The 24,556-nt window shown below is 41.1% G+C and overlaps 1 protein-coding gene across 5 annotated transcripts in view; it reads right to left on the minus strand.

Annotated features, from left to right (window-relative positions):
* The window catches only part of Pcsk5 (proprotein convertase subtilisin/kexin type 5), a 430,528-nt gene that overhangs the window by 153,005 nt on the left and 252,967 nt on the right, over window positions 1-24,556 (minus strand). For all 5 annotated transcript variants that reach the window (XM_039109729.2, XM_039109692.2, XM_039109772.2 and 2 more), the window contains 7 exons: window positions 19,950-20,093; window positions 14,625-14,727; window positions 12,029-12,222; window positions 8,140-8,224; window positions 3,997-4,094; window positions 3,341-3,470; window positions 2,493-2,608 (listed from right to left, as the gene is read on the minus strand). In XM_039109729.2, coding sequence (XP_038965657.1) covers window positions 2,493-2,608; window positions 3,341-3,470; window positions 3,997-4,094; window positions 8,140-8,224; window positions 12,029-12,222; window positions 14,625-14,727; window positions 19,950-20,093 — 870 coding nt within the window. The remainder of the gene's footprint in view (window positions 1-2,492; window positions 2,609-3,340; window positions 3,471-3,996; window positions 4,095-8,139; window positions 8,225-12,028; window positions 12,223-14,624; window positions 14,728-19,949; window positions 20,094-24,556) is intronic.

The following is a 24,556-nucleotide window of genomic DNA, read 5'->3' on the forward strand; positions in this document are numbered from 1 at the left end:
AGGTACATTTCTGTGGCTAAGTCTAAGATGTAGGCATGACACTTACAGCCCATCAACCTGATGGTCAAAAGCAATAGTGAGTTGTCATGAATTAACACACATATCTGATTCCAGAAATATTAAACTGCAAAACAATTGTCTTAGAGTCAAAGAAATAGGGAGTTGAAAAAGGAACAACCTGAAGTCCTTTAGAGCACTGGCCATGTGACCAAGGGCTCAAAGGACCTCATTCTCCACAGGTTTGAGAGTAGCCTCATTGCAAACACCAGCTCTTCATTTTCCACCCCACCCCACAACTTCCCTTTGACCAAATTGCCAGTACAACCTAACCCATGATCAGCATGGCTTAGCAAGCTGGTTTGGGGCTTCATTAATGTTAGGTGCCCAATCTCAAATGCTGGAGGGGAAAACTTCAAGGGAGATGTCCTGTAACACTTGGATTTTCCTTGGAAACTTGTGTATAGATTTTTAAAAAAACAAGTTCTGGTTTTTTTCCAATATAAAAGGCGTGTGCTGGTAACTGATAGTCATGGCCCAACTTCTGGCTTCTCACCCCAGACCGGTGTACCAAGAATTAGCCCTGCCTGGCTCTAAAAGCACAGAGTGGGCCCAGCCAACTCTGCCATACTACCTGTTCTGAAACATAATGAAGATGAAGCCACCATGATGCTTCAAGGAAATAAGACTACAAATGAGTGTGTATTAGTGTTCTCATTGGCTCCCTTCCTGCTATGTCCTTTTGAGGTCCCTAATAATGAGCTGTGGAATAACCCCACAGCATTGGTAATATCTTCATCAGTGTATGTGGAGTGGAGATCTAAATACAGCATACAGATTCCTAACTTCACATTCTAGCCTTAAGACCAAGACTATTCCAAATGCAGTCTCCAAAGTTATGTTGAATGATAGTTCAAATACAATTGATTTCTCTACTGAGATATACTTTGTGTGCAAAGTTTAGTTACAAAGTTAGGGTTTCCTCAGTACTGATTATGCGGAGAATCAAAACCTAATGTGGGCCTTTGAATAACTGAAACGTGCTGAATTTACAGGTGGAAGCAGTGACTGTGGAGAAGTGAGAGAACCTGGCCTTTGCCAAGCTGGTAGAGGAAGTTCCTTAACCTGAACTGCAAATTAGGACCACTTAAAAGTTTCTTAAAATATCTATGTCATACTATACCCTTCACAATTCAGTCACAATCTTTGGGGACAGTGTAGGTCCTAGAATTTGAATAAAAACTGTTAATAGCAAGAAAAGCAGACTGGCCCCACATTGGGAAGTCCCAGGTTCTAGGTTTTCTCCATCACTTTTTAACACCACATCGTGGCTTTTCATGCTGGAATATTGGAAAATTAATTCCTAGTCTTACACGCTCTGATACTATTGGATTAGGATTCAAATATTAAAATGATAAAAAATCCAAATAACCAAACAGTGGCAAGCACTAGAGAATATTAAGTGATTAAATATATGCCATAATTAAAAGGAAGCTGATCAAGAAGTTTCAAAACATAGGACTTAGGAAGATATTTATGCAAAATGCTAAGTGTTCAAGGGAGGGTATGAAGTTCTATGTGTGAGGCACCAAAAAATCTGGACAAAATCTGTATGACAAAAAAAAAATAGAAAGAAACAAAAAAACCCCAACAACCAGAAAAGGCTACATACTATATGTTCATAAATATTAGATGTTTTGCAAAGAAAGACTCCATGGAGACAGAAAAAGAAAAAAAAAAGAAATTTAGAGAGTCCAGGAACTGGGAGAGGCAGGATGATAAATGGCAGAACTTGGGGGATTTTTAGGGCACTGAAACCATCTCATGTGGTATGATGAGATAATTGTACACACATGTCATGTATGGATACTCAAAACACAGCAAATTTATAGTGCCAAAACATATGCTAAGCTAAGCTATGGACTTGGATGATGATGGTGTGTCATTGTGGGTTCATGAGTGTAGCAGATATAATACCGTAGTGTGTGCTGTTGATAGCGGGGAAGGCTATGCACTTGTGTGCTCTTGGAATAGAGGCTCAGTTTATCTGTGAAGGGATAGCTGTTCTGAAAAAATAAAGTTTATTAACTAAAACAAGTAACTGGAACTATCTTGGGATTGCTGGTGATTTATTTCTTCCCATCATTAGAGAGAGAGAGAGAGAGAGAGAGAGAGAGAGAGAGAGAGAGAGAGAGAGAGAGAGAGAGAGAACAAACAAAATGGCGTTTGGTGGTACCCAGGTGCCTGACGTAAGGGGACCATGAGTTTGAGTCCAGCCTAAGTTACACAGTAAGCTTCCGTCTTTATACAATGATAACAGGATAATACAAAGCAACATGACTCACTAAGGATGTAAGTCAACATCAGCAAGTATCCAGAAGATACTGAGCACATCATGCTATTAGATACATGCCTGTTAGTGTCTTTATTACAACGGGAATATGTTAGTCTGTAAAGTGCAAGGATCACATAGCAAATCCTGTAGCTGTACTCACCATCCTTGCAGATGGCTCCCATCTGACACATTCCCAAGTCTAATAGATAGCCACTGGGGCAGCTGGAGCAGTTCTTGAATCCTGGGCCATTGCATGTCAAGCAGCTGTTATCACATCTATAGGCAAAACACATAATTACTGAACCTCAGATCCATCTACATGCGTGGGGATATGTACTGTCAACCTCTTAACATCTTCAAATGGGTTCTTCCTTTGAAGAGGACAAAAAAACCCTTTTCTTACAATAGCTGTTAGATTTGACAACATTAGGAAAAAACATGGCAGGCAGACAGACACGGATGCCAAATGGGACAAGGCAAGTCCTGGAAACAGAAATGCTATTTTAAAATCTCTAAGATATGTGTGAAAGGGAAAGGGGAGATGGCTTCTTTGAATAGGTTCAGATCCCTGGCACCCACGTCAAAGGCAGGTGTGGTATTGTGCCTCTATGTTCCCAGCACCGGAAGGAAGACAGGTTGAGGGAGCTTGTGCTTGACCTTTTAACCAAACTGATGACTGATGACCGATCCTAACTCAAAAAAATGAAAGGACAATTGAAGAAGACACTTGATGTTGACCTTTGGTCCTCAGGTGCCTCTTACAAACACACACACACACACACACACACACACACACACACACACACACACACACACGCATACACACACACACCACTTTAAGGTAGTCTTGAGGCATTCAAAATACCAGTCAATATGAACCAACTCTGCAGGTTAGTGTCCAAAGACACAGACACTGACTCATACTTTTTCATGAAAAGTCATCAGTTTTCTCATCATTTAGAAAGACAGTCCTGCGAGGAACTTAGCTCCCAGAGCAGGTGGACTTACCTCTTGCAGGACTTGTATCCACCCTCTAAAGAGTGGTCCAAGTAGTAGCTCACACTACAGCTCTGTACACATCTTCCCTCCTCCATGACATAACCCTCGGTGCAGTTAATACATCCATCGGCTCCGGCCCCTTCAGTGCAAAGCACATGCAAGAAACAGGAGAGAAGAAAAGCCTCAGGACAGGCTGAATTATGGGGTTCTGTAGTGCTCTCCGAAAGCCACACCCATCTGCCGCCATCTTTTTTTTCTTTTCTTTTTTTGGAGCTGGGGACCGAACCCAGGGCCTTGTGCTTGCTAGGCAAACGCTCTACCACTGAGCTAAATCCCCAACCCCCATCTGCTGCCATCTTAAGCCATAATTTTGTCCTCTCTCTTACTTTCCTTCAGTGGGGCTGAGAGGAGACTCCTGTGTTTCTAACTGAGTTATTCAGCAAGATGCCTGTTCTTCCAAGAGAGAGATGCCACTGGGATATTTAAATCCCTCACAAGGTGCTGATGATTACTGGCTTTCTATGAGAATTGGTGCATCGTCATCAGGTGAAATGGGTCCCCACACACTTCCTTAAAACATACTGAAAGCTGCATGAAACATGGCTACAGTCAAGTAAAATGACAACCACAAGTAGGAGTGTAGGGGCAGGAGTGGGAGAAGGTACCAGCACAGGTGGCACAGAAGCGGTGGCAGGGCTGGCAATCGTGACCACTGAAGAACTGTCCATCCTCGCAGGTGACAGAACAGCGGGATCCCTGGAGGCTGGGAGAAACATGGACAAGCTATAGGCAGACTGTTGTCCTCATGACAAAGTGGTAAAAATGTACAGACTTCTTATGTAACAAATATGGTTCCCCTGGACACCAGAGATTTGGTAAGGCTGCACAATGAGGAAAGTGGCCCTAGTCCTCTCTTGGTACTTGTAATAACATCTGCAGCAGTCCTAAGTGCTGCTAAGCCTCTCTCTTGAATGTGTCAAACCGTCCAGCATTCTTCAACCTTACTCTACATCCAACAGTAGATGTAAAAGTTTTGGCAAGAGGCTAGGAAGGCGGCCCAGTGGTAAGAGCACTCACTACTCTTGCAGAGAACCCGTTTTGGGTTCCTGGCACCCACAAGACTCCTCACTCCAGTTCCAGAGGATCTGATGCCCTTTCCCAGCCTCTGTGGGGGATAACAAGCATGTGGTACGTACACAAACACTCAGACAAAACAAACATAAAGATGAAACAAAAGTAAAACTCTGATGAACCAATTCTATGGCTGGCAATATCTTATGATAGCTTTGTACCTTTTGTTGTTCTTGTTTTCTGAGAGAGGGTTTTTCTGTGTAGCCCTGGCTGTACTGGATTTCAATTTGTAGACCAGGATGGCCTTGAACTCACAGATATTTGCCTGCCTCTGTCTCCTGAGTGCTGGGATTAAAAGTGTGTGCCCCAACACATGGCTAAACCTTTGTTTTTATCAGGTGGTTGTGAGCCATTTTATATCGGGGCCGGGAATAGAACTCAGGTCGCCAGGAAGAGAAGTCTATGCTCTTAAGCACTGAGTCGTCTCTCCAGCCCTCTTTGCTGTGTAGCCCAGTTTTTACCAGTTTATTTACTTAAGTAATTATGAGTAATTAAACAAAATGCAACCTTGCTCGACTTTTCTTTGCTGTATCATCTTTTAGTTTTCCCTGGATATATATATATATATATATGTATATATATATATATATATATACATATATATATATATATGTATATCCTTCTTCTGACCTCCATATCCTGTGTGCTGAGGTTACAGGCATACTATGCCAAGTTTACAGCCTGATTCTGAGAGTTAAAAATCCACATTGGATTTGTATTGCTTCATATAAAATATTACTGAATGTCAACTGGAAGAGAGTGGGTGTAAAACTTGTTATCAAACTGACTCTACTGGAGATTGTGTATGTTTGGAACATGGTCAAATGCTTTCTGCTTTCTGATGGTCTGTATTGCTGCAACTTGTATTCCACTTGACTGTATTGTCTATGGGTTATATTAATTTTGAAAATTGAAATTTACTTCACCCTCTGTTCATTCAAGACATTGGGAAAGTACAAAAGTAAAATAGCTGAAGAAAAGAATCATAAATACTCATGTTGGAGTTTTAATTCATGTTCATCCAGGTATTTAGGCAAGGGTATTTGTTCTTAAGCACTATTTTACAATTTACAGGTCTTCTGACATCAAACGGCCAGTCAGCTCAGAAGCAAGCACCTAGGAAGGAGCCTCGATGTGACAAAGGACAGCTTCCCCCAAAGTATGTGTCATTCTCAGGGCGTGCTGGCTTGCGGCCAACATGTTCCCTTCCTCCAGCTCTAGAGAAAGGCAGAGTGCATCAAATGAACCCTTTTGTGGGATGAAATAAGAACCACTAAAAAAAAAGTACCACAGTTTAAGAAAAGATGCCTTGGCTCTCTAAGAAAGGACAGGTCTTCTAAGGTTGGCTTCCACTGGGCAGGAGACAGAGGCTGCAGTGTGTTGGGAGTGATGGAGCGAGGGGCGGGCACGAGCATAGTCACTGAACTCTGAGGCTGTCAGTTGCTTCCAAAACATAGGTGTCCTGAGGCCCACTAGTCCAGCTCAGAACCGCTTCCCTTCCTTCCTGCAGAAACCATCTAGCTAGGGCCTGTGCTAGCCACTTGGCTACTGAGCCTCCGAGAGGAGGCTAGTGCTGTGAAGAAATTGAATCTTAAATATTCATTCAATTTTAATTCATTTATGACTGTATTTGAAAAACTTCAGAAGATTCAGTTGTTGGCAAACTTCTCAGCACATTCGGAATAGAATGGCTTTATAAAATTTTTCTCTCAATTAGATTTAAAAGCTTCTTAATACCAATATTTCTCATAAAAATTATTGCCAAGTCTTAGACATAGGCTAAGACCATATATACCATGCTTCAAAGACAATAAAATAATAAGGAATTTAAAGTAATTCACCAGTAATTTCTTTTATGTTGGCTACATGTTGTAATAATACATTTTGGATATTAAGATATTTTATTAAAATCACATCCTTTTTTGCTTGTTACCACTTTTAATGTGGCTTCTGGCACATTTAAAATTACATGCATGGATCTCATATTTCTGCAGTGTGTTCTGTTTTTAACTAGCTCCATAAAATGTTCTGTAAGAAATAAAGAAATAAGCTCACTCGTCTTTTGTTTCTTATGGACTAGTTATGTACCAGAGGTAAGTAATACATAAATGTTATGTCATAATAAATAAGTGGTATAATGAATAAATGTTATCAGGCTACCATAGTTCATCAAAGTAGAGGTTAGTCCCAGCCTTTTAGAATAAGGATAATGGAAGCATTTAAGTGACTTTGCCATGAACACAATTAATAAATAGGGGGAGATAGAAATCTCACCGCTACACTGTCCCTTTAAGATGAATTAAGTGAAGACAGGCGAGATGGCTCAGCTTTTACACGTACTGGCTGCTCCTCCACAGGAGCCAGGTTTGATTCCCAGCACCCACACAGCAGCTCACAGCAATCTATAACTCATGCTCAGAGGACCTGATGCCCTCTTCTGACCTCCCTGGGCATCAGGTGCACACATGGCAAACATATGTACAAATAGTAAAAACATACATACACATAAAGTAAAAGTTAAAAAGAAGAATCAGGGAGTTAAGCAGACCTGCATTTATCAAGAACAAGTATGGAGAAGCAAGGTTTTAGGTAACCAAATGCACGTAGGAAAACAAAGAGCAAAGACACACGTAATCGTTAAGTGTAAATAACATTCCAGTACCGACGATCATCAAGGACTCCTGCCGGGGAATTGTCTACACTGCTACTTCACTTTTGATGAAAGATGGTATAAATGCGATATCCTACCACTAACTAAATGGACTGTAGATCTCTAACTCCATTGTAAAGGGTGAGCCCATGTGCGGTGGTGGACTCAGCATAGATGCGTTGGAACACTTCCTCAGGAAAGAGGCTCTGCATTTGTGCTGCATATTCCTCTCACAGTATCAGCTTTGGCAATGAGCCAGTCATCAATCTGGGGAAAGCATCTCCCGGTGTTAACTCTATGTGCATACCGCAGAGAGTCTAATGGAAGTGAAGCTGAGGCACTTAAGATAAGCGAATGACTGGGTGTGTGGAGAGAAATAATAAAGATTAGAGAATAACTTCCCACCATTGAGAATTTAATCAGGCAGATTAAATAGCATTTACAGCCACTATCTGCCCAGTCATTCTCGACTGGCATAATGCAGGTCAGAATGTATAAAAGACGCTTCCCAAATGGTCATCTTTACTTATATCTGAATGATATTTCTTTTTAAATTCACTTTAATTTTATGGTCGGTTTACTTATTTTGTGTGCTTGAGTGTTTCACCTACATGCATGTATGTGCGGCACATATGTGTCTGGAATCGGTGGAGGTCAGAAGAGGGCACTGGATCTTCTAAAACTGGAGTTACAGATAGTTGTGAGCCACTGTGTGTTTGCTGGGGATTGATCCTCAGGCCCAGCAAATGCTTTTAAACTGCTGCCCCATCTCTCTACCCACTGAATCGTCTTCTTTATAAGGAATTTATTTGGACTATAATCCTTCCTTAGCCAAGATGGCAACTCACTTTCCCCCACATCTAATTGTAGAGAGAATGCAAATAAGGAGGAAGTGCTTCAGTGAGAGTCAAACCAAGGGCAGGGAGAAGAGAGCTGTCCGCTTACATGCCGACTCATGCTTTTCCTTTCTCTTTGCTCTGCAAATCTCCCTGGATTGTTCGTCTCTTGCTGGAGCTCATGCTCTTACCTTAACCCGCCCTTGCACTCTGTGCAGTTGTGAAATCCAGTGCACGTCTTACAGTTCTCGCTGCATTTCCCACAGATATTTTTCTCTGTTAAGACAAGAAAAGCAACACAGTCATACTGTGTGTCCATAAAACAATGGACATTCCAGTGTCTACTACTGTGCTCTGCAGTGCTCACAGATTCGTCTGGAAAGCTGCATCAGAAAGTTCCGGCGGTAGATTTCATGAACGGTCACAGCAGGAAGCACCACGCACCTGTTTGGCACAGTGCAGACAGACCTCAGACACTCTAAGCTGAAAGATTTATAGTTTTTACTCCTTTCAACTCTCTTTCCAAAGCATGGTTTTCTAACTGATGAAGCAGGAAATCTCATTCATGATGCAAGGATCATATTGGTAAGGGATGGATGTAAAAATGATTACGTTCCAACAGCAGCCTATTTGGTAGAAGTATATTAGTTTGAATGGATACACTTTAAGTTTTCCTGTTCAATAACAAATCCATGTCCACACTGCAGAAAAGAGCGAAGCATGATGGCTTTGCCATGAAAAGTGGTGATTTGGCATAATAGATAACGAAGGCCTTTTACCTTGGTCGTTGTTTTTGGTGTACATTGAGAGCTTGCTCTGACACGCCAGTGGTGCAGGCAGAACACTGTTCACACTGGGCAAGCAGGACGCAGGGAAGTTGACTGCCAAGCTTTGCAATGGTAAGGTAGGCAAGTCCTTCCTAATTCCTGCTTCATAGAAAAGTCTGTCATATTTTAGACCAGAAGGCTGAAGAGGGATGCTCCAATGTTACAGAGACAATGTGTGGATGACTGTCCAGGCAGCAAAAACCCTCTGTCATTTCAATAGTTTTGGAAAGTGCTTACTTTGCACTTCCTGCATACTCGAGTAATAGTCATTCCTTTTCAGGTTCCTGATGGGGTTAAAGACTAGATAGTCTTCCAACTAAGCTTAACTGTTAGGATTTCAGAAAATGTTATAAGGTCTATACAAGTTATGATAGAAAATGATTTCAATGCAAAACTCTAAACTCACCAAGATAGGATAGAAAGTAAAATACTTTATCTAAGTTGTCATATATATATATATATATATAGTATATACATATATACATACATACATTGGACATTATAAATGCATATTGGACATTATAAATGCACACTGAATCTTACAGTTTTCATAATTGTTAAAAGCATATTCAATTTATATCTGAGGGAGGAAAGAATCTTTTATTGGGCTAAAAATGGAAATTATTGAGATTTGATCTTTTGCTATATATTGTATATATATTGTATATGCTAACTACTAGTCTGCCAATGCCTGGTTGCCCTCAAGGATGAGAATATCGACATATAGACCCGAGGGACACTATGTGAACTTGCCCCCTAAATTATCTCTGATTGGTGAATAAAGATGCCTACAGCTGGGTAGAATTGAGCTAGGCAGGGTTTGGAGTCTGAGGAGAATCATGATGGGGAGAGAGAGGAAGGGAGAGAGTGGAGAAGAGGCTGTGAGGTAAGAATCTTGAAATCATGGTCATGAGGGCTGGCCTGTTGGAGTTTAGCACAGCCCAGTTGAAACACGGCAAGTCATATTGTGGAGTTGTTGTCAGGAAAATAGACGTAATACCATAGAGAGTAGATATCTGCTCAAGGCTTATTATAAATATAAAAGTTGTGTGTCTTTTATGGAAACCGAATTATCAAAGGCAGAGTAGAAGCTCCTGATTGAGATTAAATATTTTCAACAAGTAGGTAGTCAAACACACATACACACACAGAGACACACACACACACGCATACACACAGAGACACACACACACGCACACACACAGAGACACACACACAGAGAGAGAGAGAGAGAGAGAGAGAGAGAGAGAGAGAGAGAGAGAGAGAGAGAGAGAGAACCAGATGAAACATTGTTTATGGGCTTTATCTCTCTTTGTTCTTTAAGTGCGGATGTTCATCACGGTTACATGGAGATGGATCCCTATATGGACATTCTGCACTTTCCAGCAAGAAGTGCAAAGCCCTTGATTGTGTTCTAGCAGCTACACTGCCCTCCCCTTGTGACATTAAATACACTAAGTACATTAAGGTTCTGGCCTTGGACCTGAAGTCACAGGCCCTAGATTTGCATTCTGATGTCAGCTCTTCTAGTGGGCAAGGTCAGTGTCTCTACACTCTTGAGTGAAGATTAGCATGAACTCTACCTATTAGCTTATCTTGGCAAGTTAATAGGATTATTTCCGGGAGAAAAGGTCAACTATAAACCACTGTGAATGTGTTCTCAGTAATTATTAGTAGCCACTGTCATTAGACAGCTTGATTACTGTGCTACATGTAAATGGGCTCACTAGAGTGAGAAACTATAACCAAGGCAATAGGAGAGATACGCTGACTATTTGAGCCAATGCCATATAATGGCAGAAGTGACTGGACGGCTTCTTAAGTGTGTGCTCTCAGTTCTTTAAAGAGGAGCGGCTGTTGGGTGATCAGGGATAGAGCACCCCCTCTTAGGATTCCCCTTATCTTCTAAGTTTTCTTTCTCCTAACAAGGTAAAAGCCATGTTTCAAGTTTTGAGGCAAATAAGAACTTCAGCAGAATCCATATTCATTACTCGCAAGTGAAAGGAGCGCCTGATCTACCTAGACCGATGGCCTATTTTTGAATAGACTGTAGTGTGAGACAAATTATCTGGGACTCAGAAACAAAGCCAAAGATACCCACAGCTCTGGGAGGGCCATACTGAAGCACTGTCTGACCAAAGACTAATTACCTTGTGTTTTGCCTATTTGGTAATTATGTCAGTGAGGGATAGTCTCTGAGAAATTATACACCTTAAATTATGGTTTGTTGTTTAAAGTAGTGATAATATGCTGGCTGTGAAAAACAAACACCTCCTCCCCAAACCTATTGGTATTGCCATGTCTAACTTTCTTTCGTCTGTAATCCAACAAAAGGACCTTTTCCTCCTTCCTTCCTTTCTTTCTTTCTTTCTTCCTTCCTCCCTCCCAACCCCTCCCTCCTTCCTCCCTCCCAATCCCTCCCTCCTTCCATCCCTCCCTCCCTCCCTCCCTTCCTTCCTTCCTCCCTTCCTTCCTCCCTTCCTCCCTTCCTTCCTCCCTTCCTTCCTCCCTTCCTCCCTTCCTTCCTCCCTTCCTCCCTTCCTTCCTTCCTTCCTCCCTCCCTTCTTTCCTTCTTTCCTTCTTTCCTTCCTTCCTTCCTTCCTTCCTTCCTTCCTTCCTTCCTTCCTTCCTTGCTATTTTGGTTCCTTATTATTTTTCTTTCAACTCTGTGTTGGCTGGCACATGCCTGGAATGTAGGTTGGCCCACAGCCGGCTCGTGGGAACTTGGATTTAGTGAGGGTTCCCATCTATCTGACGAGACTAGCTAACCCTGTGAAGACGATATAAACAGCATGGTTGATGGTGTGTGTCAGGAAGGTACTGTCTACTTGATCAGCTCAAGGGGTAACTGTGGACACGGAGTTGCTACTGAGCTTCGCTTGTGTACAGTATCTCACACATGCTATCACAAACCAGTGCTGGGGAATTCAATGGTGGGAAACTGTCTTGAAGCATGGTTCTGGAATCCTCTAGATGTCCCTGTCTCCCTTGGCTCATTCGATGTTTCGTCCTTCTGCTTTAATAGAGCTGCATGTTGTGGGTCTACTAGCAAATCACTGTGGGGGGAGGGAGTGTGAGGGTCCTCTGCTACGGGCAGTCACAGGCACCTCTACGAAACCCTTCTAAAGCATCTCTTTAATGAGTTGGCTGGGTTCTGTTTGGCACGAAGCAAAAACCCAGATTCCATGCATAGAGTTATTGAAATGAAAACTTGTATCTTTTTAAAAATCTCAAACATTTTAAAACAACTCACTGATATCCTGGTATGACCCCTCAGGGCACTGAGCAACACAGCTGCTAGTTTCTTCATTCAGGAAGTAGCCATATTTACAGGACAGGCACTGATCAGCATGGCTACCAAAGCAGGACTCGCAGTTGGGGGCGCACTTCCGGCACCTCTTCTTGTCAGCATGGAAGTGGCCAGGAGGGCAGCTGGAGACACAGATTCTGCATCATGGGATTGTAAGAGAAATGGTTACTTATCCGCACTCATAGCTCAGCCTTTTTACAGAAAAGATGACAGCTGCCTACGGCCTTAAGGTTAGTTTTCAACTGGCATGCCAACACCAAATCAAAGGGACCACATCTGTCTGGTCAAGCTTCCTCTTGACCCGCCCTGAATGTTGGCAGCACCGTGCCATGGACTTGGGTCCCAGACTGAATAAAAAAGATAAAGGAAGCCGAGCACCCACACTGATCTGAGTGCCGCCTCCTGACTCAACATGGCTAGCTGCCTCATGCTCTTACCGCCATACCTAGAGCGCCGTGACGGGCCATATCCCTTGAGTGTTCATTTGAGTCCAAACAAAACGTTCTTTAATTTGTTTTGGACAGGCATTTTGTCACAGCCAGAGAAAAGCAACTAATACAGAAAATTGGTATTATGAGGGAGATTATCGGCTGCAATAAATCAGATGACGTGGTGCATAGCACTGTAAGAGGAATTTGGAAGCACGTGAGAATTTGGAACCTCAGGCTACAGAAGCACTGACATGCTCTGGGGAGCACTTGAGGGGCCACCCCCATAGGCTGAGAGTAATGCAGGCAATGGAGACCAGGTCCTGAGGTTTCAGAAGGGAATAAGGGCTTTATGGTGACCTGTGCTAGAGGGCCATTACATTACTCTATGTGAGGCTCAACTATAAAAAGTTTTAGCTGTTTGGTGGAGGAAACTGTAAATCACCCTAATGTCCTTGATATGGTTACTGCTTACTACTCTTAGTCAGATCGACATTGAGAGAGCTAAAAGATGCAAAAACTGTCCCTGGGTTAGGAAAGGGAGGAAGAGAGTTTAAAATTGTAACTAAGGACTGAGATGTAATTGCTTGAGAGAACTCTGTCCTGAAACAGAGACCTTAAACACTCCCTACTGGAGCAACATGAAAGATGCTGTCAGGGAAAGACCCCACTCTTACTTGAGAAAATGAAAATCTATTTGGAAGGGAATGCACTGAACTGTGGATGCTGTGGACATGATGCCCTACTGAAACCAACATTGTTTCTTCTGCGTTTAACTGCCAAGGCACAGATGCCACTGTAACTGAGAAATGGATGTCAAACTGTGCTTCGAACTCAGCGGAACTTGATGGTATCATTCACAGTGTTGGCTTTTGTGCGCAAACTTTACAGTATCGTGGAGGCCTACATGAAGGTTCCAGAAAGACACTGGGGTCTTCCTGTGTGAGGCAATATCAGCTTCCCTGCAAGGAGGCTCTGAGAGGTACTGTGTGCAGTTGGGAAAATAAGGCTAAGCCGAAAGCTGAGTGGAGACCCTAGGATGCTGGAGATGGCAAGATTATGGGATGTTCATGAAAGAAAGCCGTAGGCAACAGATGGAGCCAGTCTCTGAGACGGGAAACTTGGACTGCAGCTGGCAGCAGTGGATGAGTTGAATCATCAAGGCTGTTAGAGGTCAGAATATGCCAAGGAACCCAGACACTAGACAGAGCTGCAGGAGTTGGTATTTGTTCCACTGGATTTTGTTCTTGTTTTGGTCTGATCTTTCTTTGCTATATCCCAGTTCTTCTGTTCTTGCCATTGTACATCGGAAGTATGGGACTTTTTTTAAGGGATTACAGTTAAGAATAAGTGTGCAACAGGTCTGAAGAGACTTTAGGCTGATGAACAATGATTTTAGACCTGTTAAGATTGGGGTAGGGGGGCTCTTACAGATGTAAGAATGTCATGTATTGTAGCTTAGAAAATATTTATGAGCCTTTGAGGGTCTGATTACTATTGCTAACAGTGACATGCTTAGTGTTCGGTTGACCAGAAGTAGAACTGTGATGGTCAACCTTCATCGTCAAGCTGGAGAGACTTCAGATTACCTCTGGATGTGTCTGAGAAGGTATTTTCAGGGAGGTTTAACTTATGAGGGAAGATCCACTCTGAATATAGGCAAGATTTAAAAAAAGAGAACAAAAGCATAAAGCCACCCAAGCACCAGCATTTGCTGCCCTGTTTTCTCACTAGGGACACAATGCGACCAGTTCCGTGTTGACCCAACCACCATGGACTAGGATGGACGAGGCCAGGATGGATTGCTTCTCTTCATGCTGTAACACAGACGTCCCTTTTCTTCCTTAAGTTGCTTTTGTCAGATGCCTTGTCCCAGTGATGAGAAAAGCAACTAGTAAATATGGCAAAGTTTACTGTGTAAGTCAGTATGGTTTTTACTCTTGTAAATGATGGGATCATCATAGGCCAAAAGCACGAACATCTCTTAGAGCTTGTAGGGGAGCCCGGGAATACAGTGCTGTCTAGGCATACGCTTTGTGATTGGCCCCACAAGAATGCTGGAGCACGCGGGCATATTTATGGAACATGAGAGAGCATGGCTTGTCTCTTACCTGGTGTTATTCTTCAGCTTGTAGTGATAGTGTAAACAGTCAGTGCAGTGATCCGGTCCCGGCCCATCACATCCAACTTCACTGCACTCAGGGTCACAAGGACCTTTCAAGAAGAGATTCAAAATGGGAAAAAGGAAAATGACCCTAGGAAGTCAATTTTATCTTGAAGTTGAAATTGAATAAGACATTTTAGCTGCTTGCCACCAAGCAATGATCATTTCTTTGAGATGGTCAGTGTAGCTATAAGCCCAAGATGATACTCTTGATTGGAGGCAAACCATGAATTGTTGAGCAGTCAGGAATATAAATTATAGGCATGGCCTAGTCTTCAGAACATGCATGGTAGCCCTGGGGCCCTGGGAGTGACAGCAAGCATTTGCAATTAGAATGAACAGGGTCACATAGTAAAATGACTGTGACACCAAAGTCACAATACTTGATACACAGAATGTGTATCAAAGTCTGTGGTACTCAAAGCTGCCTTAACTCACACAACACAGTCATCCGTCCCTCCCCTGGGATACTGTGGTAGACGGCTGAATTGTTCCAAATTGTACTAGCTGTGAAATTTAATTTGGAAATCAATTTAAGACTTTGGGGGGAAAGAGAAATAGTGTTGTCAAGTGACTCTCACAATTAATCAGGAAAAAAATGACTGTAGTTACTATACATAACAATATATGGTATTTGCTGAAAAATCAGAAGTTACATTGTTGACAAAAAAGAAATAAAACTTTATTATTCAATACCTAGAGCAGATTATGAGTCTTGTTTAAGACTGTTAAATCCACTGAGTGTCTCTGAAATATTAAAGCCATCATGAAATAGCATTGCAGTATATGGCACAAATTTATCAACCCCTAGTCTTGGAACACAAACACAGGTGATTCAGGCACAGATATATTTAAAATCTGTGTCCTCCTCATAGGTCAATGGACAACTCAACAAAAGAAATGACAAATACATTCAAACCTGCAAACCTGACTAAAGAAATCCACACTTGGGATGAAGGTCCTCACGTTCTCTTTCCTTTGGTATTACATGAGAAACAATTCACAGTAAGAAAACCTTGACAGTGGGGTGGGTTGTGCTGTGTGGTCGATGCAGAGCCTTCTGAAGGCATGAGGAACTCCAGTAAGCTCTTACCTCTTTCTTCTCCATCTCCAACTTTTAAGATATTTGGACTCATAATTTTTAAGACCCTTCCCATCAGAAATTTTTATTTTAAGTACCAATATACAATTTCTTGAAATATGAAAATATAGCTGATAGGAACCAGAAGTGCTTGAATTCTATTGTTTTAATCAAAAAGCTTTACTGCTGAACCTCCCAACATTTCTTTTAGTCATTATAGAATTAGGTTCTATTTTTATTGAAATCACACAAAACATAAATGCTAGAACTCAGGTAGAAGGACATGGAAAAAGTTGTAGTAGTTACTGATGAGAGCCCAATTTTCAAAGCATTACAATGGCTTGCCCAGTTTGTTAAGCTGGGATCAAGAGACATCCAGAGGTCTGGTCCAGATCTTCTAAAGGAAGCCAGTTGTGTTTTTGAAATGTTCTTCTGGTCTGAATGGAATAAGTGATTTTAAATGCTGAGGGCTTGAAGGCATTCCTGATTAATTGCAAGAGTCATTTGACAACACTGTTTATTTCTCTTTCCCCAAGAGCCTTAAATTGATTTCCAAATTAAATTTCATAGCTAGTACAATTTGGGACAGTCAGTCATCTACCACTGTATGTTAGGGGATGGAAGGATGACTGTGTTGTGTGAGTTAGGGCAGCTGTGGGTAGTCTTTGAGATTCAGTGAAACAGTCACCTGTGCTCCAGTCAGACTGGGCTCTTGGAAAGGTTACATGCACACTGGCACGCATGCTCAGAGAAAAGGAATCATTAGCCCAATATTTTTACTAGATGATATTTTATAAGTTAAAAATACCCCACAAATATGTATTTGTGATACATGCCAATGGGCTATGTATGACAGGTTCACATGTGACGCTCTTTCTTTTATAATCTTAATTTGTGCCAGATGCAAACTGGTGTTGTGAATTTCAGGATAATGATGACATAAAATTGTTCTCTTATAAGTGTCAACACCAATGTTTTAGAAATGTAATCAGAAAAGAGACAAGGGGGTGTTATTTTGTTCAGAATTTTAATACTACCGAATTTGAACTTGAAATTATCAAAATTGCGATACAAACAAGAGTAATAGCTTATTTACTATTGTGTTCCGTTTATGACTTTGGCTACACTTTCTCCTGTCATGGAAGATAAAATGGTTTCTAGTTATAATATAAACAGTAACATGACAAGCTCAAAGCAAAACAAGATGGGACAAAATCTGACACAATCTAGCTCTGGTCAGCTCATTTGGTCTTAATTATACAAGCACGTTATTGACTTCAGTATACTACCTGTTTACAGCACAAGAACCTACTGAACATTTAAGATGTTCTGATCAAGGGTTTAATTAAACATATTTATCTCTGTGTCAGGAGAAGAACCTCTGAACTACAGGAACAAAATATTTCTTGTTTAAAAATACATTAAATTTCTATTTATAAACACTTCTCCATTAGGCAGAGCTTTGGCAAATAATGTTATACAGCATATTTCAAAAGGGCAGGATGCCCCTAGAATTGGTTGCCTGAAAAAAAAGTAAATAAACAATTTAGAGAATTGACTTTAAAACATATAAAGAAGAGAAAAGTAGTCACATGCTCAGATAGAAGATAACACCGCAGTGGGGCAACAGAGCACGTAAATGGGATGTTTTGTATGACAAGGGTAACAAGACCCAAATTACCAAAGTGTAACAAAGAGGAGAAGATTACATCAAGTTAAAGAATTTCAGCAAAGTGAGGCATGTTCTGTTTTATAGGGAAAGACTAATTAAGAGAAAAACAAGTCTTCCCATGAGACTGTGTGCAAATCCCAATTATGTTCAAATGGGAAACTAAAATGCAACTTTAGCCATTTAAAATTTCATACAAAGAACAGAAGTTCAAAGATCTTTGTAAAGCCTGGAAGTAGATGTTTGACAAATATTAAAATAGACCACAGGGCTTGGTTCATGTTAGAGTGTGCCAGGGTTCCGGCACAGAATAGAGGAGAGAAGATGGAGGAGAGGGGACTTATTTTATTTTTGCCAACTTGACCTAGCAGAGTTATCTGGGAGGAGGGAACCTCACTTGAGGAATTGCCTAAACCTGATTGGCCTGTGGAAATAATGTGCCGCATTTTCTTGATTGCTGTGGGACTAGGCAGGTGAGCATGAGGTGTAGGAGCAAAAGACCTGAGCAAGCCATGGAGAGCGGCCTATAAAGGAATGTTCCTCCATGACCTCTGCTCCAGTTCCTGCCATCAGCTCCCTTCTCAGAAGCCTGTAAACTACGAATGCAAATAAAGCCTTTACTCCTCAAGATGCTGTTCATTTTACCATAGCAACAGAAAGCGAGATAGGACAGGAGGAAGAAGAGAAGGAAGAGAAAGAGGAAAAAAGGAAAAAACCTCATAGAACCGAAATTAAAAATGACAGTATGGCAGGTGATATAGGTTTACGAATTATCATTAGAAATAGTAGATTCGCAGAGACCTTGACATAAGAACTCACTATATTGTTGTAAAGAGAGCATCAGAGTTGATAAAAGGGGCAACTGCTCAGTCAACTAAATGTGTTTGTTTGGAAAATAAAGTCAGTTTCAACCTGCATATACACACAAAAGCAAGACAAAGCAACCCAGATGGAAAGAGCTAATCAGACATTAGAAAGGAAAAGCTTGTGGACATTTAGCTGATATTAAAGGGTAATATTTCTGCAAATAGCTGATAGAAGTGTTATATATGAATATATAATATATAATGTCATATAATATATATAATGTCATATAATATATAAAGTCATATAATATCTATGTTATATAGATATTATATATAATATTATATATATATATAAATGACAAACCACATCCTCTATTAATGTTTTCTGTGAAACAACTCATGTGAAAGTCACCATTGGGAAGGGATAATGAGGGTATGTTTTCAAGAGCTGTAAGACAATGTGAAAGGTAGCAAGTTATAGGCAGTGGAGGGACTGGCTGTAACTTTGAACAGAAAACGGGTAAGCAATGTGGCATTTGATCTTGCGAACTATAGAGAAGATAATTGTGGGCTTATTAGCTATAAACATTTAAAACTATTTCCTTTTCCTTCCCCTTCTCTTCTTTCCAGTCACAGCGGGCAAGAATGAACACTGTTAGCATCTGGACCCGGCCTGTGGAACCTGGGATGGTTGTCTGGAATTCGGTGACAGAGGCTCCCACAACCTCAAACTGATTATTTGCTTTGTATCAGGAATCTCAGAACAAGACTCTACCCAAAGAAATAATTCAAGATCTATCTATACTGCAATGACTATTCTTGGTTGTCAACTTGACTACATCTGGAATGAACTAAAACCCATGTGGCTGGGCATACCTGGGACGGATTGTTCTCCTAATAAAATCATTTAAAGTTGGAAGACCCATTTTAGTTTGGATTTTGTGAGGTCGGAGGATACACTTGTAATCCAGATCTTTTGAGGTGGGGAGACCCGCCTTTAACTGGAACACAGCTTTATAAAGGATGTGGAAGAAGGAAGTGTGCTCTCGCTCTCTTTGGCAAGTCTATCCTTCACTGACTTCAGAGCCTACTTCTTCAGGATTTCAGAATATACTGAAGACCATCTGAGACATCCAGCCTCGTGGACTGAAGAAGTACTAGATTCTAGGACCTTCCATTCATAGGCAGCCAGTGTTGGACTAGCTGGACCACGGCCTATAAGCCATTCTAATAAATCCCTTTCGTCTTTCCCCTCCTTCTTTCTCTCTCTCCTCACTCTCTGTATATATACATATATTATATTTATTATTTAAAATATTCATTATATGTATTCAGTCTGTAAGTTCTGTCCCTCTAGTGAACCCCCACTAATACATATGAAAAGACAGAAAACCTCTTTCTTCAAACCTGCCTAAAACAGTGTATAATTCTAAGCAATTTGTGTCTCAAATTACAGATAAAATATATCATCCTATGGTCACAGAATGGGCTACCTGTGTAGACAACACATACAGCTATTTAAATACATAAAATTATTAGTAAACTAATATACACACAAATATTTGGGTGAAGAAGAATATACTCCAGACTGTGGATACATGCTGAATATTATGATTATTAGACCACACCTTTGGAACCATACTTTATAGCAATTACATCACATTACTTTACATGCCAGGAACAAGCCCAACCTTCTTAGAGTTATATACAACTCACCTGCATAATCTTCAGCACCATAGTCATCTGTGGGGTCCTCCACCCGGCTGTAGCGGAAGCGTTCCACTTTGGGAAACTCGTTGGTTGGGGAGTATGGCTGTACGGATGTGCCATAGAGGACTAAGGACCATTCTTTCAATTTACCTTGAGAAACAGTAACAGAGAGCGACCAGATAATTTCTCTTAGCTTCCTTACGTCAGTGCTTCTCAACAAGAACGAGCAACAGTGGAGTGGTGGGAAGGTTGATAGGAATCTTAAGAAGTGGACATTCCTACCGTCTGCAGAAATAAGGATTTCCCAGTTCACGTGCCACACATTCACGGAGTGCCCACAATAGGACGACTGGGACATAAGCATACTTCAGACCGCTGGATCAAGGGATGGATTGCACGTGCTGACTATTTAAGAGAATACTAGCTGTCTGCTGTGTCCTAGGTACTAAAGCATTACTTGAGCTTTTGAGATGCTTTTGATATTATCTAATGTATTAATAAGAGAAACCAAGTCCTTGTGCCACCTAATGCCAGAATCAGTATTTAGTGCTTGTACATATATGATGCTAAAACGATGCTGTCTGACATGATAGCTGCTAGATATACTTGACTACTTAAGTGTAAATAAACAAAAATTAATTAAAACAATGGAGTTTCTCAAGATGGTACTGAGTCATATAGCCCAGGCCATGAATAATAAACTCCTCATTGCAGAACATTCTTCTAGACAGTGTAGGCTATAGGTAGCCCCTCATGCATGCTCCTGTAAGTTACCCAAATAAAGTCCATGGTTCATCAACCTAGACTTGGGTGGAATTGTTTCTTTGGTCTATTATGGGTGCATCATCTAGAACTGAATGGACCATTCTTCACCTTCCTGAAGGAAAAGTCACACATTATTAGTCTAGAAAAATATAATAAAACTAATATTCTCCTGAATGAATTTTGTTTATGTGATCTTTAAATAACCTTTTAAAGATAAAAACACCGTTGTTTCATTAATTAATTAACTATGAATGTATATGGGCATGTATGGAGGTCAAAGGACACTTAGCGGGAGACAGCCTTTTCCTTTTGCTATAGGGATCCTGGGGGTTGACCTTATGTAGTCAGTCTTGAGATCATGCACCCTTACCCACTGAGCCATCTTGCCAGCCCCACGTCTAATACTTTTCAGCTGATCTACCATACGATCTGATTCAGAGATAATTCTGGGACACACTCAGTGCTGTGGATCAATGTGTTGGTTTGTATGCAGCCTGTTCTTGGCTACCTTTTCTTTGCTAACGGCCACACTTTTGGCAAGCTGGAGGCTACCTGTGTCAGATTTTTAAGCGGCATGCATCAGTAGGGGTGGGAAGAGAATGAGCACTGGATATGGGTGATTTATTTGATGACCTTGAAGTAGCCGTGATGAAGAAATCATCTTTTCCACAGGACCTCTGTTAGAATTCTAAAGGCGTGCACAACATAAAGATGCCAGGTCACCTCATTTCTCCAACACATGTAAATATTTGGATCTAAAACTTTACCTCGTGAACAGAAAGTTGCCTCAAAGGTGATTATCCCTTGTCTGGGAACTACTATCAAGGACATCCCAACAAGACTATAGTCTGTAGTTCTCCTCTTCCTCCCCTCTCTTTTCATTGCACAAGCCAGGCTGGCTTTGAGCTTGCTATGATTTTCCTACTGTAGGCCCTGAGTGCTGGGATTACAGGTATATGCTTCACTCAGCTAAGCACTTAATATGCATTTATTCTTTTAAATGGAGAGAAAAATACAGAAATCAGAAATCTAAACTTAGTGTGGCACCAGGGACCTCCAGATTTTGTATGTCTGGATAGAAAAATTCTACACATCCAACACAAATTTCATCAGCTAGAGAAATCCCTCACCAGTCATAGAGAAACCTAGCACTAGACTTTGTGTGATAGAAAGAAGGATGCACTTGTGAACAACTACACTTGTAAGTGGAAAAGTCCCTCATCAAATGTGTGAGTATTACAAAAGAATGGGAAGAAGGGTATAAAAGACCATATAGTTTTATTATAGTAATAAAGTATCTAAAGAACATTCCTGATTGGTATTGACTATGGTTAAAATGAATGTTCATATAGTACCATTCGTTGTCCCTCAACATGTGTGAGGAATTGGTTCCAACATTTACAGATAGAAAATCCATTGGTGCTCAAGTGCCTATGATGGGTGCTTAGAACTTACAGATATCTACCTGTGTACTTCAAATCATCTCTGGGTTACTTCTGTTACCAAATAAAAGGCAAACCATTATCATACTGTATTGTTTAAGGAATTAAAAACCAGTTCATGCACAATAAATGTAATATTTTCCCAAGTATTTTTGATACAGGTTTGGCTGAATCTGTGGATATGGAGTAATTGAAACACACAGACATGGAGAGCCAACTGTGTAAGGAGAAGCCAAAATGAATCTGAGCTACTTCAGAGAGCTTTTTAACACAGATGCCATAGAAGGCTCTGGGGGAGACTCTTAACTCCTCCAGGGCAGAAGGGCTTGTAGTCTCTACTCGACTCTTGCTTACAGAGACTTCCTAAATGGGAGCTGGACTGGGAGTCCTTTTGGTGAAGAACTGCTTATACCTGTCGATGATAAACAAACACAGGGAGTTTTTGCTTAGATTAAAATTGTCTCAAGTTCTCTACAGACAATGTGTTCTCTGTACCCACACTTCTCGTTGACATACCACTGCCTTGTGGCCCATGTTTGTTTCTACAGAATGTCTTGACACACCTACTGATGGGTCATCTGGGAGCTGCAGTGAGCTGTAGAAGCACAACCAATTCACCATGTTATTCTTGCTTCTAAACTTTATGTATCCCATGTCAGGAATACTGACTAGGAGGAAGAAGAAAGGAAGAGAGGACCCTAGGAACCAAGTGGATTAGGAAAAAGTGTAAGCATCCAGAACTGTGGTTTGGGTCTGTCTTTAATAAGCAACCTTGTGTTTGTGGAACAAACATCGGATCTATGGATAAAACTGGCCACTATTGTATTCAGATAGCATGCTGAGAAGGAGGGGACATATTATTTTTTTATAAAAACGTTTAAAAAGTATTTTGTTTACTTGTATATGTGTACCCATGTGTAGGTATTAGCAGCAGCAGACATCAGAAGAGGGTATTTCTTGTGGGCTCTCTTCTACCACTCTGTATCTAGTCCTTGGGTATAGGATCTGTCTTTGAACCCAGGAATCATGTTTACTCAGTTGTCAAACACCAACCATCTTCCTATCTCTGCTCTTCCTTGGAATTGGGGCTAGAGATTTATTCCCGAGGTTACAGGTTTGTGCCAGGATACCCATCTTGCTATGTAGATGTTGGGATTTAAAGTCAGGTCCTTACAATTGTATCGTGGCACTCTTCACTGCTAAGCCATCGCTCTAGCTTCAAACTTAGATGCACCATAGGTTTTGGCCCTAGGAACCCTCATCCTGGGGGTCTTTGAGCCTACATGGCAGTATTGAGCTATATGTACCAAATAATTGAGGAGAAAGATATATAATACACAATGGTCAAAATGATCTGCTAGAATAAATAACCTTCTTTGATAGGCAGGCAAAGTGTTGGTGAACTCAAGCTTCATCTCCAAATTCTACTGAGAACCACCTCTGTGAATGTCAGTTATGATTATGGTTACTGAATGTCTGGGTGATCCTGTTCTGAGTCAGCACATGGTTGGAGTTGGATCTAAGTCCTAAAGTGTCTCTCAGGTCTGATGGGACAGAGTACCAAGGATGACACTGCTTACATCTCTGACATCTGCGGAGGGGGTCTATGGGTGGGTGGGAAGCTGTATACTTATTACTAAGTTGACTCATTTCTGAGTCACATAATTGTCCAGGGCTCTATCGTGGGCAATGCAATCTTCCATTGTATATGCATTTCCTTAATATATGACGAAGAAGCTTCATATATGAGCATGAAGAGGGTTCAGCTGATGTGGTGTACTTAGAGGGCTGAAAACTAGCCTTGTTATCACTATTTTCACACTATATGTCTAAAAGTTTTCTTTTTCTTGGCTCTTGGGTTCATGCAGGGCAGGATACCATCGTTTCCACCCTTTCGTAGTAACCCAATTAGTTGGTTCAGGCTAAGCTCCCTGTCCTTTTGAAATGAAGATGAAAATTTGAGACACGAACAAAAAAGCAAGCAAGAAAAGTAGCGAAGGAGAAACGTATCTCTTTCGTGAATGAATGTGCCTACAATGCCGTTTAAAGCACTGCAAGTGAACAAGCTTGACTTTCACAAACCACAGAAAGGCACTGGACTCTTATCCGCACCTAATGTTTATTCTTTATTTCGTGTTTTAAAATGATCCCATTTACTGCCCCACTTTGAGGACTGGAAGATGTGCAGATAATTTAAGTAAGAAAGGAATCACACAGAATTCTGATGCTGATACAGAAGTGCTGTCAGGAAGTGGTGGGGACTTGTCGCTCAGGGCTTTAGGTGGTGAAGGCCTGCTGTGTATACACAGTACAGTTGGAGTAGCAAAACCTTTAAGAAGCAGGATCTACTGGAAGGAAGTTAGGCTATGGGGCTCCAGCTCCACTGATACATTAATGATGGTTTCT

Source organism: Rattus norvegicus, chromosome 1, assembly GCF_036323735.1.
Source record: "Rattus norvegicus strain BN/NHsdMcwi chromosome 1, GRCr8, whole genome shotgun sequence".
Lineage (NCBI taxonomy): Eukaryota > Metazoa > Chordata > Mammalia > Rodentia > Muridae > Rattus > Rattus norvegicus.